General features: G+C 39.3%; 1 protein-coding gene and 1 non-coding gene across 51 annotated transcripts in view; one reads left to right on the top strand and one right to left on the bottom strand.

Moving 5' to 3' along the window:
* Positions 1 to 18,219, bottom strand: part of Clasp1 (cytoplasmic linker associated protein 1) — a 233,682-nt gene that overhangs the window by 136,798 nt on the left and 78,665 nt on the right. For all 50 annotated transcript variants that reach the window (XM_063258869.1, XM_063258879.1, XM_063258886.1 and 47 more), the window contains exons 3-5: positions 3,741 to 3,819; positions 2,043 to 2,146; positions 836 to 927 (exon numbers count right to left, since the gene is read on the bottom strand). In XM_063258869.1, the coding sequence (XP_063114939.1) occupies positions 836 to 927; positions 2,043 to 2,146; positions 3,741 to 3,819 (275 nt within the window). The remainder of the gene's footprint in view (positions 1 to 835; positions 928 to 2,042; positions 2,147 to 3,740; positions 3,820 to 18,219) is intronic.
* Positions 4,357 to 4,482, top strand: LOC111754191 (U4atac minor spliceosomal RNA). Its single transcript, XR_002788903.1, has one exon. It is a non-coding gene; the product is annotated as a U4atac minor spliceosomal RNA (small nuclear RNA).

Raw genomic sequence — 18,219 nt, 5'->3', positions numbered from 1 at the left:
GTGCTGTGGCAAAGCAGACATCCCATGAATGCCGCTGACCTGTGAGACTGAGCAACAGTGGCAGCCACAGGGCCTTGGACTGTACACTGCCTCTCCTAGGGGACCTTCAAGGTCTTTACAACTCTTAATCAAAACAGGCCCTGCTGTCACCAATATGCTTTGTGAATATATTATGTAAAATGGCACAGACTACTCTTGAAAAGAAACTGGTAGTTTCTTTAAACTTAAAAATAGCCTTATCAAATGACCCTGATATTGCACGATCAGGCACTGATCTAAGAAAAACGAAAACTTATGTTCATACAGAAACTTATATATGTTTGTAATAACAACTTTCTTCTGAAAACTAGACATCCCCTAAATTTTCCAACAGGCAAATCATTAAATAAACAGCTCTATCTATTCCATGGATATCTACTTAGCAATAAAAATTGTTACCATAAACAACATGCATTGCAACCTGAAAAGAATTATGCTAAGGGTAAAAAAAGGCAATCTAAAAAAGTGACATAATCTATAATTCCATTTATGTAACATTGACATGACAAAATCACAGCACAGATTAGCACACAAAAGTCAGGATATGGCTATGGCAGGGCATCATGGTGATGCCTGTCACCTGGGCACTATGCATAAGCTCTGTGGCTATACCAAAATCACTTTCCTGGTATTGACACTGTATGATCCTTATGCACATATTAATAGTGGAAAAGGGCTGGAGAGAGATAAAGCTATCTCGCAGTACATTTCTGTGCAACTTTCCCTGAATCTAAAATAAATGTTTTTAAAAGCTTCAGCTTTTACAGTAAAAAGTTCAGGTTCATCCCAGACTTACGCATTGAGTGTTGCAATAAGACAGAGACAGATGCCTTCTCTCGTGCGGAAATTCTTATGTTTAAAGCCTCCGAGCATTCTGTCCCATACGTACTGTAGGTGACAAAGAACAGGTGAAAAGACAGAAGACCATTTCCACCTTCCACTTAGTAAGGGGTCAACCTACTGGACCCTCACAAGAGTGTTTATATTTCGTATCATTTTATCAAATATACCATGTTAGAAATATTCAAAACACATGAGTTAACAGAAACGCATGCAATTCTCTCAACAAATCTAGAAGGAAGTTTTGCTGGTCCCACACCATAGGTGAGAAAAGCAAGACCAAAAGGAGAATTGGTGGCCTGCCAAAGATCACATACCCACTCACACTGCTCTCCTCATCGGTTGCAGATTGTGTCTAGATGCCCCCCAAAGCTTCATGCACTCTGAGGTGGGACTTTTCAGAGGTGACAGGATCTAGGGTGTGTGATGCTGAGAGTAAGGGTACGTGACAACTAATTGGTATAGCACAGTGCTGGATGTGCATAATGGGAAGCCCTACCCTGGGTGTGGGTGACACCACCCAAAAGGCGCATAGCCTGGATGGGACAGAAAGGAAGAGGAAGCTTGCTACTGCTGCCTCACTTCTGCTTGCCTTGCCATGAACCGTTTCTCTTCTGCAATGGCCCTGCCATGGCGTCTTGCCTTGATGCAAGCAGACTGTGAACTGACATAACCCTTTCCTCCTTTACTTGTAGGTGTTGGGTGTTACACTTCAGCAACAAGAAAGTAACTAAGACATCATCCACATGGAAGTGAAACACATGGTCATCTTTCATGGCAACTTGAGTTTTGTCTTTCCTGGGAAGGCCTCTGCTGATCACTCCTACCCCATCACTACAATCAACAGTAGAACCCTGTAAGACAGGGCTTCCTCCTTTTATCCCAGTAAGCCTAGCTTCCTAGACAGCAGGCACTGTAGCTGCATTTTTTTTTTTTTTCAGGAAAATGGAGAACTAGTCATATAAATGAGCTAGAGTCTAAAAAACTGAACGAATGTTTTACTATTTATTCACATACTTGCTGCTTAGGAGAGGAAGCAGATTAGATACTATGAACATGGCCACCTTTACTACATCAGCTTAAAGGAAATAAGTCTATACAGCCATATTGTTTGTACATGAAGACACATACCCACTGGCCCCCAGATGCTTCTCCTACCATACCTGGGGATTAGCAGCTTGATCCATGATTTTTAGCAGCAGAGTCTGGTCTTGTTCCCTCACAGAGTCTTTAGAATCTCCCAGTCTGTCTATTAGGCTCGGCAGCACTGAAAACCAAAATAGAAACTGGTCAAATGAAACCAATTTGGGGGGCCTATGGTCATGAACTACTGATATTTCAAGAAACTAAGAAGACAAAAAACCCTGGCCTGATATATCTCATTTTATATCCATCCACCTTGGCAAACAGCTCTATTCTTGCTGAAATTGACAAGTTTATTGTAAGATTGCAAAATCCTTTGTATGGACAACTTGTTTCTTCCTCTACTTCATTTTCCACCAGCCAGCTACCAACATATTTGTAAGCTAGTGAGATAGTCATAACTGCAGATAAGAGACAACACACAGGGGCTGGGGATTTAGCTCAGCGGCATAAGCGCCTGCCTTGCAAGCAGGCAGTCGTGAGTTCGATCCCTGGTACCGATAAAAACGAAAAAGACAAAAAAAAAAAAAAAAAAGAGAGACAACACACAAAAAAAATCTGAGTAAGAAAGGGGAAGAGCCCCCATACCTGCTTGGGAGTAAAAGGTAGGCACCTACAGATCAGTGTTATGTTTCACTGGCAGTGTGTGCTTTGTATTTATCATACACACACAAACGGAGTCTAATTCTCTGCTCCCACCCACCCCCACCGCACCGGTGTGGGCTGCCCTTACTGTCTCCAAGGGTACCTGTCTACCACAGGTCAGCTTACTTGGCTTCTTTTAAGAATCTATAAACCTCCATTATAAGAAAAACCTGAGTCATTCAGCTAATTTAGGAGAAAAATGAAACATTAAAATAATAAATCTGTAATAGTAAGTTCTTTTTAAATTTGTAGATATACTGTTAAATGGTGCCAAACAAGAATATAGTTCATTATTATTTCTAAAAGCGCACTTTCACCAAAGAACTAGCACCCATCCTGACAGAAACGGCTACATTTAAGCTGAGGGTGTAGTTAAACAATAAAGTGTTCACACAGCATATGCAAAGCCCAAAAAGAGAAATTCTATAAGGAAATGGTTGCACAAATAGAACTGCTTGGTGTTTTACACTGTCATCAAGAAATAACAGGGGTCGAAAATTTACTGATGTCTAAATCTATAAAAATCTGTGCTTTTCTACTTGCTGACATTTTCTTTTCAAAATAAAGAGTGAGCATTTACCATTATTTACAACCAACGTGAGACTAGGAATGTCAATGATAATTTGGGGGAAAATCTAATCTCAATTTTGCAAAATTTCTTAAAGAAAAGTGGCTCTTAATAAAGGAAAGGTTAAACATAATTTGGTTGACACTAAAGGATGATGAAAAGAAATCAAGCCGGCAGTAATATCTCAGCTTAGAACATGTATTAGTAACATTCCATATGACAACACAAAAGCTGGGAGAATCCAGCACAAAGGCAAGAAAGGGTGCGGGTAAAATGGCTGCAGGTTCAGTACCGAGACCCGAGCCCAGCAGGTGAGGGATCCCGAGGTGTGGGTCTGCTGGAGGAGGCAGGGAAGACTGCAGGAGGATGGGCTAAGGGTCTGAGAGAAGCTCAGGAGACAGGATGGGAACTGCGCAGGTGTCTGGAACTGATAGGTGCAGCTTAGTGGCGGATTTGAGAAGACTGAGCGAAGGATGGGGCCAACTCTATACTGCTCATAGCTCACCTGTGCCGATCTGCGCCTTGAACCGATCCTGCAGCCGGGTCACCAGGGCCGACAGGATGTCCATGCCCAGAAGAACTACCTGCAACGGGAAACACCAAAAGCCAGTCAGCGGCGGTCGCGGGCGCAGCGCAGCGCCGGCCCCTCATGGATGCCCGCGCATGTTGGGCCAGTGCAGTCCGGAGCGCGCACACGAACTGGAAAGGCTAAACAGTTAGCAAGGGGAAGAATGGCCCTACACGAAAAAAGCCGTTTATAGTTTTAATAAAAAAATATGACGGGGCGAGAAATAAAGAAACTATCACAGGATCGCCCTAAAGCAAGAACTACCAGACTACGAAAGCGTGCGGAAGCCCCGCCCCACCAGTCCCGCCCCCAAGGGGCGCAATGCAAATTTTCGCCCTGCTGGCGCGTAGTATTCTGGGTAATACCTCGCTGTCTTTGGTGGCCTCTTTCAGACCCAAGGAAAAAGCAGAGGTAGCTGGTTTACATAGGTAGTTGTGGTCACTGGAGCTACCCGAGCTAAGAGGCATGCTATAATGGGAGTCCTAAACTAGTCACCACAACCCTACCTAGTATTGGCACTTTCTGCTTGCAGTTCATGTGGCAAAACCTTTTAACCATCCTTTTCTTGGGGTTGCGCTACTGTCCAATGAACGTTTAGTGAGGACAGTACTGCTAACACCTGCACAACACATTCGCATCAACTAAAGCTTCGCTTTACCTTGGTGCAATTTTTGGAAAAAAAAACCAAAACATTTTTTCCCGTCTTGTAAGCCCAAAAATAGGTGTTTATTACTATACAGCGTTTTTCTTCTTTTTTCAGTAGAGGGCGCTGAATGCTCTACGCTTCAATGTCGTGTAATGTGTAAGTTAATGAAGGAGCTTTGAAAAACCTGCTGGAGAGTTTTACTATTCACCTAAAAACTTTTGATACGCCGTTTTGCCAGTAAGGTTGTACGACTCCGTTATCCTTACTAAATTTAAGCCTGGACTACACGGAAACGCCTTACGTAAAGTATGCTCCCTGAAATCGTTTAAGTCAGCAAAGACAAGTCTTAAAAAAATGTCACAGCTAAGCGCACCACGACAGGACAATTACATGTAATGTGGTATGCTGAATAGGACTCTAGAACAAGAAAATGCTACTTTTTCGTTGGGTAAAAACTAAGGGCATGAACGTCCATTAATATACCAAAATTGGTATAGCATTGAATATGCAATGATTGAGTCTATCATAGACATAATAAAAGGGAGAATGGATAAGGTGCAGGGGGATACGCTCCTCTGGCCTGCAATTTTGGCTATAAATCCAAAACAACTGTTTTTAAAAAATCAGCTCACCGTTTAATTGGATTGATCCTAGGCACCTGCACAATTGCATTGCTGATGGGAGGTGGCATGTTAGTCATTCAGAAATGCTAACAGTGAGGACTTTGCTTCCCACCACACTGCTCAACATCATTCAAGACTGATAGGAATACCGTGTTTCCAGAGTCTGAGTCAATGAAACTATGAAGTCTAGGGGAACAGACTTTCAGCTTGTCTAGGATGACAGCTCCTAGGAAGACTGGCAGATGCAGCTAAACCACAGAGAAACATCCAGGTAACCAGGGCACAATAAACTACTAGACTTTGAGAGGAAGTAAAAACGTTCACCACACAGAAATGTCTGGCTCAACCAAAGCAACAAAACCTAGAGGGCAAGGATGTGATGGATCACCAGCCACAGCGGGTATCTTGACAGCTCAGATCCTTCTCTTATTTCCACTTCGCTAATGAGGAAGGGGTGGGGTGGGGTGGGGAATGAATAAAGTTCTTTCCCAGAAAGACAACACACCAATAATAAGCCGTGACACCAAATAAGGAAAATAGTAACAGCTACTTCTAGTCCGCTATGAGGGTTTACAAGTATGTATAAAAAGTGCTTGACATTGTGGTATGCACCTGACAAGGGCTAAACACCTGGTCATCAGCACTCTTCAAGGGCTGAGGCAGTGGGACAGGGCTGATAGTGAACACAGTGTACAGGGCACTTTACAATCGCAAATTTAAGCCCAGCCAGGGCAACGTAGGGACTTAATGAGCCCTTGCCTCAAAATTAACGAAAAAAGAGTGAGGATGTAGCTTACTGCAGAAAGCCTGAGGTTCAATCACCTATCCTAGGGAAAAGCAAAGGGAAGAGTGAGGTTTGAGGCGAGAGAGGGATAAGGAGGGGTACTGGCCTCACAGTAGGTGGGTAAAAAACCCCTACCAGCTGGAAGAGAGCCTATCACGGAAGGGGAGGGGGCTTCAGGGAGGTGCCCAAGACAGCCTAGTGTGGGTGGAAGTGGAGGAGCCACTACAAGGCTGCAATGGGGAGTGCCAAGGGGACTGGCGCTTTCAGGCAGGACATAAGGCCACTCAGCACCTACTGCCCTTAGTCTTCACCTGGCCATTAACAAACATGTGTGAACTTTACACACCTCCTCCAACATTTTATCTCATCCAATGTGTTTACCTTGTTTCCCTAGCTAAACTCTTTGAATCTGAGGCACACTCTCTCACATTTCCTCAGAATTTTCCAAATATATAGCCATCACTAGGATGTCAGGCTTCACACATTCTACCTGAGACACATTCTCAGCCCCAACACACTTTTTTCTACTTTCTTTGTAATAAATTTAAAGATGATTTTCATTTTTTTTCTCTTTGAAATAAAATGGATTTGGAAAAAAACAAAGATGCTTTTATAAAGGAGATGATAAATTATCAAGGCCGGCCCTCCCGCTGAAAACAAACACATTGGGTATAGTACAAAAGTATAGAGAAAAACTATTAGGTCAAGAAACATAGGAAGACTAAAGTTCTAATACAGAGTGGGAAGTAAAAAATTAAGATGTTTTATGCTCATGTGCTAATCCCCATAATGAATGTAATCTTATGTACTATAAGTATGTTCTAACAAAGCAATTCTTAAATTAAAAAAATAATAAAGTTCAGGCATCAAGGCCGGCCTCAAACTTGCAGTCCATATGCCTCAGCTTTGATTAAGAATTACTTTAGATAACCTTGAATCACTTAGGAGGACAAAAGTTAGTTCCAAAAGCCTTCAAGATTGGTGGCTAGGTAACCCCTACAACTTAGGTAGAAACCCGAATGGCTTTATTAGCATTCAAGTGACCCAGAAAAGTTCTAATTTCTGATATGTGTGCCCTAAAGCCATAGCTAAAAACAAAAATCATTTGAGTGCAAATAACATCATCATAGTCCAGCCCTCTACTTATTTTTAAAAAGAGAATAAAACAAAACAAAGCAAAGCAAACAGAATAAATCATAGCAGAGTAGAACAATGCAAATAACACAAGATTTCAGAAAAAAACAGCAAGAAATCAACAGTGATAATGTCTGTTTTCTTCCAAACAGTTGTCCATACTTTCATACACAATAAGTTAATGCAAATCGAAATAGTATAAAAACAATCCAAACACAAGAATGAGAGCCTTAAAAGCTCTCAAGTCCAGCCTCTAGGAAATCAATAATGGCTACTGTAATCTCTTTTTTCTTCAAAATAGCTATATCTTCATGCATATTAAAATCAAATAATTGAAAATAGACTAAAACCTATCAAAACCAAGAATAAAAGCATTATTTAATAACCCTTGATTTATTTCTGTTAACAATTTTTCAAAGATAACATCTAAAACCCAGCCAAAGATAACCAAGCACTTAGAACAACATGACTGAAAACAGAAACAAAGATTCATTTGAACTCTGGATGCAGTTTAATATAACAATTCTTACCGTATCTAAGATTAAATAAATGACCAAAATTTTGGAAACATGAAAGCTTTTCAAAAGTGACATAGATTTTACAAAAGTAATACAACCGACAAAATTAAATTCTCAGTGGTTTAAAGTGCAATATATATGAAAGAGAAAATTAAACAAGACTGAACCATAACTTTCAACAGAATATCCAGAATAAAGCACAGAGAGGCAAAAGGACAGGAAACAAAGCTCTTTTAAGAGAAAGAGGATAAAGAGAAAAGAACAAAAGCTTAAATAGAGTTCAAAAAAAGAAATTGGAGATAACAGGCACAAAAGAAATAACTGGCACCTATTAGTACAGATATTACAAAAACAAAAAACATGTGTTGGAAGACATAGAGAAATTGTTAAGAGTGTAAATGGTACAGTCACTATGGAAAACAGTATAATGGTCCCCATAAATCCAAGTATTGCCATATGATCCAGCAATGCCACTCTAGGGCTTTTGGGTATATAATCCAGAAAAGTAAAAGCAAAGATTCAAAGATACTTGTATACGTATGTTCATAGCATCACTATAACAGCTAAAAGGCAGAAAAAGAGCCCAAGTGTCCATCCGCAAGTAGATGGATATGCAAAAAAATGGTCTTATGCACACAATGCAATATTATCAGCCTTAAAAAGGAAGGAAATTCTGATGGGGCACTCATCCCTTATTGGCACTTTCACCATCTGTGGTTTCAGTTATACACAGTCACCACAGTCCAAAAATACTGTATGGGAAATTCCAGAGCATACAATTCATGCATTTCATTAAATTTCACACTGTTCTGAACAGCATGAAATCTTGGCACAGCACACCATGTAGTCCCACCTAGGAATAGCATGGTCTCAAAGCAGGAACCATCACTTTGGTATCCTTACTGTGTGTACTACCCAGCCTTTAATCATTTGCTAGTAATCTCAGCCATCAGATCCTCTGTCAGGTCTGAAAGTGCTTGTGTTCAAACAGCTCTTATTTATGTAAGATATACCAAAGAGAAGCTGTAACATGCGTCCTTTAAGTGATGAAAGAAAAAAACCTCATACAGCAAGGCTGCTCAGAACCACAGTACAATAAGATATCTAGAGAAAAAGCCCACATTCATATAACTTCAGTACAAGTCTATTGTAATAACTGTTCTATGACGGGTGTTAATTTCTTCTTAGGCCTACTGTGGTAGATTGAAAACTGATGGTCAATTGTAAAACACCAGCTGAACCAAACAGCATGGTGCGGAGTGTATACGGCACACCTGAGGATTGTTGCCAACATAAAAAAAAAAACCTAGAGAGGAACAGGTGTTGTTTGATGCTGTTGATATCCTGTTGCTGTGGATTCTCCTGGAGGAGCTTGTTGAGCTTCTTTCCTAACAGAAACTTAGCTGTTCTCATTGTCAAAGGAGCTCAGGACCTTGTTGCTGAGAATGGCTGCTATTCCTTGGGAGCTGTTCAATGGGAACTAGGTCCCCAACCTTTTTCATTTATTTTTATTTTTTATCTGACTAAATCAAGTTTATTACTGATGTCAACAATAGTGACTGGCATAGATACTGTAAAACAAAATAGAAGGAAAATATATAATACACATAAAAATGTAGAAAAAATTGAAGATAAATGATTTAAAGTTTCTTGAAGATGCTTAGAACTATTTCATTTGAGAAGAGATGTTGGTTGTTTTTTCTTTTTCTTTTTTATCGGTACCAGGGATAGAACTCACAACTGCTTGCTTGCAAGGCAGGCATTTATGCCGCTGAGCTAAATCCCCAGCCCTGATGTTGGTTGTTTTTAATAAGCTGTTGAGATATAATTTATATGATTTTAAAAAACATAAATGATCATTTAAACCCACACGCACACACATATTTATGTCATTTTTTATTTTGATAGACACTCTCACTAACTTGTCCTGGGTTGGCCTCAAACTTGTGATCCTCCTGCATTAGCTTTCTAATTAACTAGGACCACAAGTGTGTACCATCATACCCAGGTAGGTGCCTCTTTTCATTTAAATTTTTTTTCTTAAAATAACCTTGAATTATTCACTTCAAATTATATGGACTATATATTCTAAGATATCCAGGACTGACCTTCGCAGGTCATAGCCTTTGTCTAGCATAAACTCATTTTAAGGGAATTCTGTCTATACTCAGCTGGCTCCAGGACAAGCACATTATGGCAGAAGGGTGAGCTGGAGCACAGATGCCTCCATTTAAAGCTGAAGATGAAGATGACCACTACCAAGGAAGAATACAGGCATAAGCTAAGCCAAGAAAAACAGTAACTAATCACTAACTTAGAATCCAAGATCTGCAAAATGCATCTTTCTAGAAACAAAGTGAAATAATTTTCTTACAAACAAAACCTGGAAACAATCACAAGTGCAGCACAATCAACACCAACATTCAAAAAAAAAAAAAATCAGTAGCTTTTATATGCACCAGGAATGAACTTGCTGAAAAAGAAATCAGAAAAACCATTCCATTCACAATATCAAGGAAAGGAAAAGGGAGGGAAGGGAGAAAGGAGAGAGGAGAGGGAGAAAGGAGAGGAAGAGGGAGAGGGAAGGGGAAAGGAAAGGAAAGGCAAGAAAGGAAGGGGGAAAGGGGGAAAGGAGAGGGGAAGAAAAGAAAACAAAAAAGAGAAAAGAAGTACAGCACTTAAAAGAGTGCAAACTAACCAAGGAGGTAAAAGAATTCTAAATGAATATTAGAGGACACAGAAAGAAACTGAAAACACTAGAAGATGAAAAGACTTCCCACTGTTCACAGATCACTGGAATTAATATATTTTAAATAGCTATATTATGAGAAGGAATCTTCAGATTTAATGCCATTCTCAATATTCCAATAATATTATTCACAAAATTTGAAAAACAATACAAAAATTCAAAAGACCAGAACAGCCAAGCAATCCTTAGCAAAAACAGCAAGGCTGGAAGGCATCACAGTACCCAATTTCAAATTGTATTACAAAGCCACAGCAACAGAAACAGCATGGCAGCAGCACAAAAATAAACACAGAGACCAATGAAATAGAATAAAGGATACAGAAACAAGCCCATGCAACAACAACTATCTGATTCTTGATAAAAGCCAAACTGCATAGTATTGGAGAAAAGCTTCTTCAGCAAATGTTTCTGGGGAAATTAGATATTTTTATGCAGAAGACTGAAAGTAGGTCCCTATCTCTCACCCTGTACAAAAATTGATTCAAAATAGATCAAAGACCTAGGTATAAGACCCAAAAGTCTGAAACTGCTGGAAAAAAACATGGGAGAGACAGCCCACAGAACAGGAACAAGCAACAAATGGAACTACATCAAAGTTTTTACACAAAGAGCAAAACAGCTAACATAATGAAGAGACAGTCTACAGGATAGTAGAAAATCTTTGTGAGCTACTTTTCCAACAGAATTAAAATCTACAACATATAAAGAATGCAAAATAATACCAAAATCTCAAACAGCCCAATCAATAAGTGAGTAATAAACTAAATAGTGCTTCTTGAAAGAAGTACAAATGGCCAATATATATGAAAAATGTTCAGTATTTTTAGCCTTAAGGGAAATGCATCCAGTCAGGATTTAGGAAAAAAGGAACCCTTTTACACTGATGGTGGGAATGTAAATTAGTAACGCCACCATGGAAATCAGTTGGGAGGTACCTCAAAAAGACTAAAAATAGAGCTACCATTTGATCTAGGTACAGTATACTATTCCCTGGTATATGGTTAAAAGAATTAAGTTCAGCATACTACTGTGTAGGGATACCTGTACACCCAGAATAGCCAAGATGTGGAACCAGCGTTGGGCACAGTGGCACATATCTGTAATTTCAGCACTTGGGAAACTGAAGCTGGAGGACTGTTGTGACTGAAGCCAGTCTGTGCTGCACAGTAAGTTCTAGGCTCATGTATACTATGTAGTAAGACTCCATCTGGAAGGATGAGTGGAAGGAAGGAAGGAAGGAAGGAAGGAAGGAAGGAAAGGAAGGAGGGAGAGAGAGACAGACTAAATGAAAACAAACAATTTTGGTGCATCAAAAGTGCTATAAGAGCTAGGTGTGGTGGTGCACATCTATAATCCCAGCACTTAGGATCGCTGCAAGTTCCAAACCAGCCTGAGCTACAAAGTGTGCTCAAGGTCAGCCAGAACTACATAATGAGACCCTGTCTCAAAACAAGGGCAAAAAACACCGCTGTAAGAATGTGAAAAGGCAAGCCACACTGGAAGAAGATAGCTTTAAAAAAACAAAAGCACCAACAAGCTTGATTCTAGAACATATAAAGATCCACAAATCCATTAGCAGGCAAGCAGTTAAAAAATGGACCAAAATATAGAACAGGCACTTCCCAAAAGACACTAATGGTCATAAATCTATGAAAATACATCCAATGTTCATTAGCCATAAGAAAAGTAAAATTGTAATCAGACAGCATTACACATTCACCAGAATGGGTAAAATGAAAAAGACCAATTAGATCAAGTGCTAGCAAAAATGTGGTACCAAGAAAACTCTACTACATACTGGCAGGATTGTAAACTGGTATGATCAACACTTTAGAAACATCTTGTTTTTATCTAACAAATTTGAAGATACATATGCAACATCTCTGGTACTAAAAATGTACCCAAAAGAAATACATGCACAGGTCAAAGAGGCAACTGCACAAGAATGTGCAAAGCAGCACTACTCATAAGACTCAAAAACTAGCAATCTATGTGTCTACCCAGTGCAAAATCTGCAAAGTGTAGAATTCACACTAAGAGACACAATCAATCCAAAAGTAAATACGTAAAAGTTACACTCGATGATACAAATTCCATAATGAATGAAAGGACCAGATTATATACATATTTACATGGCATTCAAAACCAAGCAAATGGAAGCAATACACTTAAGGTGCATGTTGAAATAATGAACCTAAAAAGAAAAGCCAGAGTATGATTACCACAGTCCAGGAAAGTGGTGACCCTGGAAAGGGCAGCTGTGTTCTAAGCAATATCCTTTCTTATCCCAAACAGCTATAAAAAATAAAACCCTGTGCTTTATGGTAACTCATTAAAATGTGCCTTTGTGTTTTATGCATATCCCAAATACCCTTTACAATTTTAAATGTTAGATGATTTCCTGATAATAGATTTGTGTGAAAAGAAAACAACACTTTTAGGAAATAATACAGAAAAAGAGCTTCACAATCCCTTGAAAAGAGAAAATATCAGGACACAATAAATGCAAACTTTAAAGGAAAATAGTGATGAAGCAGACTAAATGAAAATGAATTTTGGCATATTAAAACTGGTGTAAGAATATGAAAGGAAGTAAGACATGGTAATGCACACCTGGAATTCCTAAACTATGCAAAGCTGAGGCAGAAGGATCACAAGTTTGAGCTTGGCCTGAGCCACTTAGTGACTTAGCAAAACCCTCTCTCAAAAAACCAAACAAAACCTGAGATGGAGAATGTAGTTCAGTGCAGTGTGCAGAGGCTGTGGGTTCAGTTCCTGTACCTAAACAAATAAAGGATATACATAGAAGTGGGAGTGTTTCTATTCACTCAGGCTTAGAGCCATCCCTTCCCAAAACACTAGTGATGCCACCATGGCTTTCTCCAGAGCATGACGACTATTTGCTGACCAAAGAAAGAAATACTAAATCTTTTTCTCCAAATACTGTCCAGAAGAGGCAAAGCTGTGTAAGAAGAATAGACCATTTCTCAACCTTTAGAATACAGAATTGGTTGAGACACAAATATTTTCAATCATTTTGTACCATGAAGTTTTTATAGCATTGTGTATAAAGGGTATAATTTCACTATTACTGTGAGACGAAGAATATACTACCCTTCTTTTGCAAATGAGGAAAACAGACCAAAGCATCAAGGGACTTCCTGAAGGTTGCAAAGTTAAGATGCAGACCAAACTGCTGCATCTCCTGGTGGTGTTAGGATCATTTTCGGTACAATGCCAATCACAATATACACAATCCTTGTGTTCTTGGGTTTTTTTTTGGTTTTTTTTCCCCCGTCTCTCTTCAGTGGGGTTGAGACCTTGAGCAAGACACAATACTTCTTGGTTAACATCAGATTATCTCTAAAGTCACCTCAGCCCTAAACTTTCTAGTCCAGGGCAACCTTGGGGGAGACTCCCAGCTCTGCCACCTGCTGGCCAGCTGCTCAATCTCTAGGCTTCAAAAGCTCCATCTCTGTATACATTCACCTTAAAGGGTACATGTGAGAGTTAGAAGAGTTTTAACAAAAATGCCTGGCATTTTTTCGGCACTCATTAAGTGCCTAATCCTTTCTTTATGAAAGCAATACTGTAACAAACAATGACTTGTTTTATTTCAAGACAAGGTCTCTGCTATATAGTTCAGACTGGTCTTGAACTCACTATGTAGCCCAGGCTAGCCCCGAACTGTGGTAACTTGCCTCCTGAGTGCTAGGATTATAGTTGTGAGCTACCATTCCCTACAAGAACAAATTAAATAAATCAGTGAAGGAAAGGTGAAACAAAGTAGACCTAAAATCTAAGGAAGAAGTAAAATTGCCAAATATCCTATCACCCAACGATAACCCTGTTAATACTTTAGCAACTACTCTACAAGACATTTAGGTTAAAACACACATGAATTTTTTCACTCCATATGCTGTGTAAATCTTCCCAAGTCAACAAAGAGATTTACATCCACATTTTCAGTGGCTGCATAACTCTTATTGATTCTGTAAGTCGTAATTACTCAACCAATACTGCAAACCCCTATAAACAGACCCCTATGTTTAGAATTTTTCATCATTTTACATAATTTGGTGGGTGAGTATATACTCCCATACATATGCTATCACCTTCCTAGGGTGCTCATGGTGAACCTATGGCATGCATGCTGCTGCAGACTGTTTATATCACTGAAAGCTCTAAAAAGGACACCACCTCTACCCTAGGACAAACGCTGAGAAAGCTATCTGCTGGGTCAAAAGAAAATACCCTTATATTCTAATAGCACTATTTTTCACATAATGCATTAGGTGCCCCTTTAAAATCAGGGCTACAGGCTGTTGATTACTACACATTTTTTAGCTATGTTAAGGCACTAAGTTGCAACCTTATTAACTAATGGGGGATCAATTAATTAGCAATCCATATGGCATTCACTTTCAATTCTAGTAAGAACAAGACCACAACACACAACGCGGAGTTGGGAGAATCAAGTCAGTGACTCGGTGCATACACGTGGGCTGGGTCAGTTACTCAACCTTCCTGTTCTTCTAAGCAATCACCTAAGGAGTCTCTTGACACTCAGCCCAACAATCATGCCACTGTTGCTGCTCATACATAAAGATTTAGCCATCAGAAAGAGACTTAACAATGCCACACCATCAAACCAGGAAGCAGCAATGAACCAAGTGATGCTGAGAGACAGGGTTTAAACACAGCATTTCAACAATCACAGAACTGTTCTGTGTGTTTTCTGTCCAATGCAGCAGCTGTTAGTCAAGCATTTTTACTGAGCAACTGAAATGTACTTGGTTATGAATAGGAAACATAACCATTCATTTTATTTAATGTTACTTAATTTAACATTCAATAGTCATATGAGGCTCATGACTGCTCTGCTGAACCGCTGCTTGCAAACTCATACATGCAGGTAGAAATGAGGCTGGGTGGGATATAGGAGACCGGAGAAGCTGGACACCTCCTACAGCTCTAGTCACTTGGTACCATGTAGGAAAAGAATGTGGGTCAAGATGGCCAGGTCTCTGGATTTTAAATACTAGCAACGTATTCAGAGAAGTTTAAAGTACTAAGAAGCCTAAAACCATATCTATGAGTCAAATTCTGCCAACAATCTGCAAACTGTCCCACCAGATACAGAGCATAAATGGCCTACGCCTCCCACTCGGGCTTTCAAAATTCTCCCCAGTATGTATCCAAGCTGACCTGCCCACTTCTCTCTTCTAGCAGCTTCCAGAGGGCTAGCAGGGCTCACAGCAGTTGCCCTAATGGATCACCTGAGAGCGTCTCACACCCTCCTCTGAGGTCTATATCCCAACCCTTCCACACAGTCCGCAGCCCTCTCCAGCCTTCCAATACCTCCATACCCCTTAGTCTAGCACACCCAGCTCAGCCTGTATTTTTCTCTGGTGCCTTCACAGGCAGACTAAACTTCTTTCCAAGGAAAGCCCAAAGCCTGGCTTGGTGGTGCGCACCTCTACTCACAACAGCTCCAGAGGCTGACACAGGAAAAATCTCTTGAGCCCAAGAGTTTGAGGCCAGCCTAGGCAATATAGTGAGTCCTGAGCAAAACAATAAACAAACCACAAACTATTCAAAGCAGGGTTGTTTCTTATACAGTTGTCCCTCAGCATCTACAGAGCGTAGGTTCCAGATCCTACAGACACTAACGCCCTCGATATATTCAAGACCTTTCTAAAAATGACAGTGTTTATATGTAACCAATGCACATGCTCTTGTACACTTTAAATAGATAACTTACAATGAGGTAATGTAAATGCTATACAAATAGTTGCTATACTGTACTGCTTAAAGAATAAACAAGATAAAAGTCTATGTATGTTCAATATAGGTGCCCTTTTTAGAAACATTTTCCATCCAAGGCTGGATGAATCTGCAAGTGTTAAACACACAAGTCCAGAGGGCAACTACAATTTTTCTCATCTCCATCTACTCCTCCAAAAATAGCAAGGGGGAAAGTGTGGGCAATTAACTTTTACCTGTACATATTCTCAATACTACTTATTTAATATTTCCATCATTTTGAAGCAAATACCACACCTATCAATATTCCTACTTTGCAAATAAGTAAACTGAGCCCTAGAAAAATGAACAAATCATTGGGCAAGGTCACTCACCTCTTATGAGGCTCAAATATTAATCTGTTCCTCTATAGATCAAGAACAATAAGTCTGTCATGACATTCACAAAGTCAAACCCCTGTTGCATGTTTACTTATTATGGAGAACCATCTACCCACTAGTTGTGCTTCTGGCGCAGAGCACACAGCAGACACCATTCCAAAAGTGTACTGTAACTAATTTTAGGGACCCAACTATCTGTCAGTTGACTCACTAGTTACAGCTCCAGCACTGTAATCTCCCCATGGCACCAAACAAAGTGAGTGGATTCCTTGCAGTGAAGAAGCATTCTACTACCTATACTCAGTGATCACAGGGGTTAAGATCCTGGCAAAAATCTGGGCCCCTGGATAGCATTTTACTACTTTAACTAAAATAAAATTATAAAAAAATCAAAAAGAAAATATTACTCAATCTTAAAATGTTAAATCTGGAACAAAGTATGTAAAACAATACTCACACTTAATATAATCTTTAAACCATGTGATCCATATTTTTGAAGAGGGAAAGATGTTTGTGCATTCATTTAAGTCAGAATTACTTACTAGAATTTTATGTACCTGACCAAGTATTGATACAGTTTAGTAGTAGAATGAACAAGCTATTAGATATACTACAAGGAATTTTTTTTCAGCTGTCTTAAATTACTGAAAGAGATGTATCAATAAATAAGAAAAAAAATTGATCCTAGATGCAAAGTGATCAGCCTAAAACAGACAAGGAAACAACTACCAAGATAATGGCAAAAAGGTTTCTCCAAAGATTAGCAATGTACTAGATTAGAATCAGCACAGAGAGATCCAGAGAAGAATAAGTGAGAAACCTCCAGTTGTGGAATATGGAGCTGACAATCTAAAATCAAATCTCCTCACTTGCCTGCATGTAGGACCCTTTTTTGTTTGTTTGTTTGTTTATAAATCTTTGTTAGACTCATGAGCTGGAAAAAAGTCAAAGGGATAGCAGATTATGACAGATGACCACTTAAAGTCATTCTAAAGGTTCCTCAAATCTAGAGCAAGCCCTTCCTCCTACTTCCTTCCTTTCATGCCATCTTCATGCTGCAGAAATCTGGTCAGCTGTGTTGTACACAGGGCTATACTATGGATTCATCTGCTTCCTTTGGCATCATTTAACCTGATCCTGCATTTCTTGAAAATGAAAGTCAGCTCTATAGAGATCTGCCTAGATTCAGATTCATCATTTCTAGCCATTTTGAAGGTGGTGCTATAAACTTTGCCCTAATAATATCTTCCATATTTCATCAATTCTATCTCACCATCAATTTTATGAACAACAATAAAGAAAAGCTCATGACAAGAAGTGTGATACACTATTTGTCCTGATAACGCAGATGTCAAAATTGGGGGGGGGGGTCAGAATTGAAATACTATTATAGTTTGCTTATTGCTTTAAAAAATGAAAAGTGTTTTTTTTAATTCACTTTTAAGAATTTTATAGAATGACAGCTTCAAAAATTAGCTTTCAAAACAGAACGACTCTCAGCAATATGGGATGCTTTACTCCAGTGCCTCTTAGAGACAGAAATGACAGATCAGGGCTCTAAAAATGACCATTCTATTTCAAAATCCTTTCCCCTTCATTCCCACCAATTTTATTTCCTGTTAACCATTAGACTAAAATCAGGGTATGCCCAGAAAAACACAAAAATAAGAACTAGCAAAACAACAGTAGTAATAATTTAAAAAACAATAATGAAACAGAAACACAAAAACCCACAGTTTCCCTGAAAATAACTTGGTAGTGTGGCAGTTAAATATCAATGATCTAGCAATTCTATGCCTAGATAGCTGCCAAGTAG

Source organism: Cavia porcellus, unplaced genomic scaffold (assembly GCF_034190915.1).
Source record: "Cavia porcellus strain 051 isolate PalLab524CR breed Dunkin Hartley unplaced genomic scaffold, mCavPor4.1 scaffold_12, whole genome shotgun sequence".
In the NCBI taxonomy this organism is placed as follows: domain Eukaryota; kingdom Metazoa; phylum Chordata; class Mammalia; order Rodentia; family Caviidae; genus Cavia; species Cavia porcellus.
The sequence above is the reverse complement of the archived record's forward strand: the minus strand, read 5'-3'. Positions and strand labels throughout refer to the sequence as shown.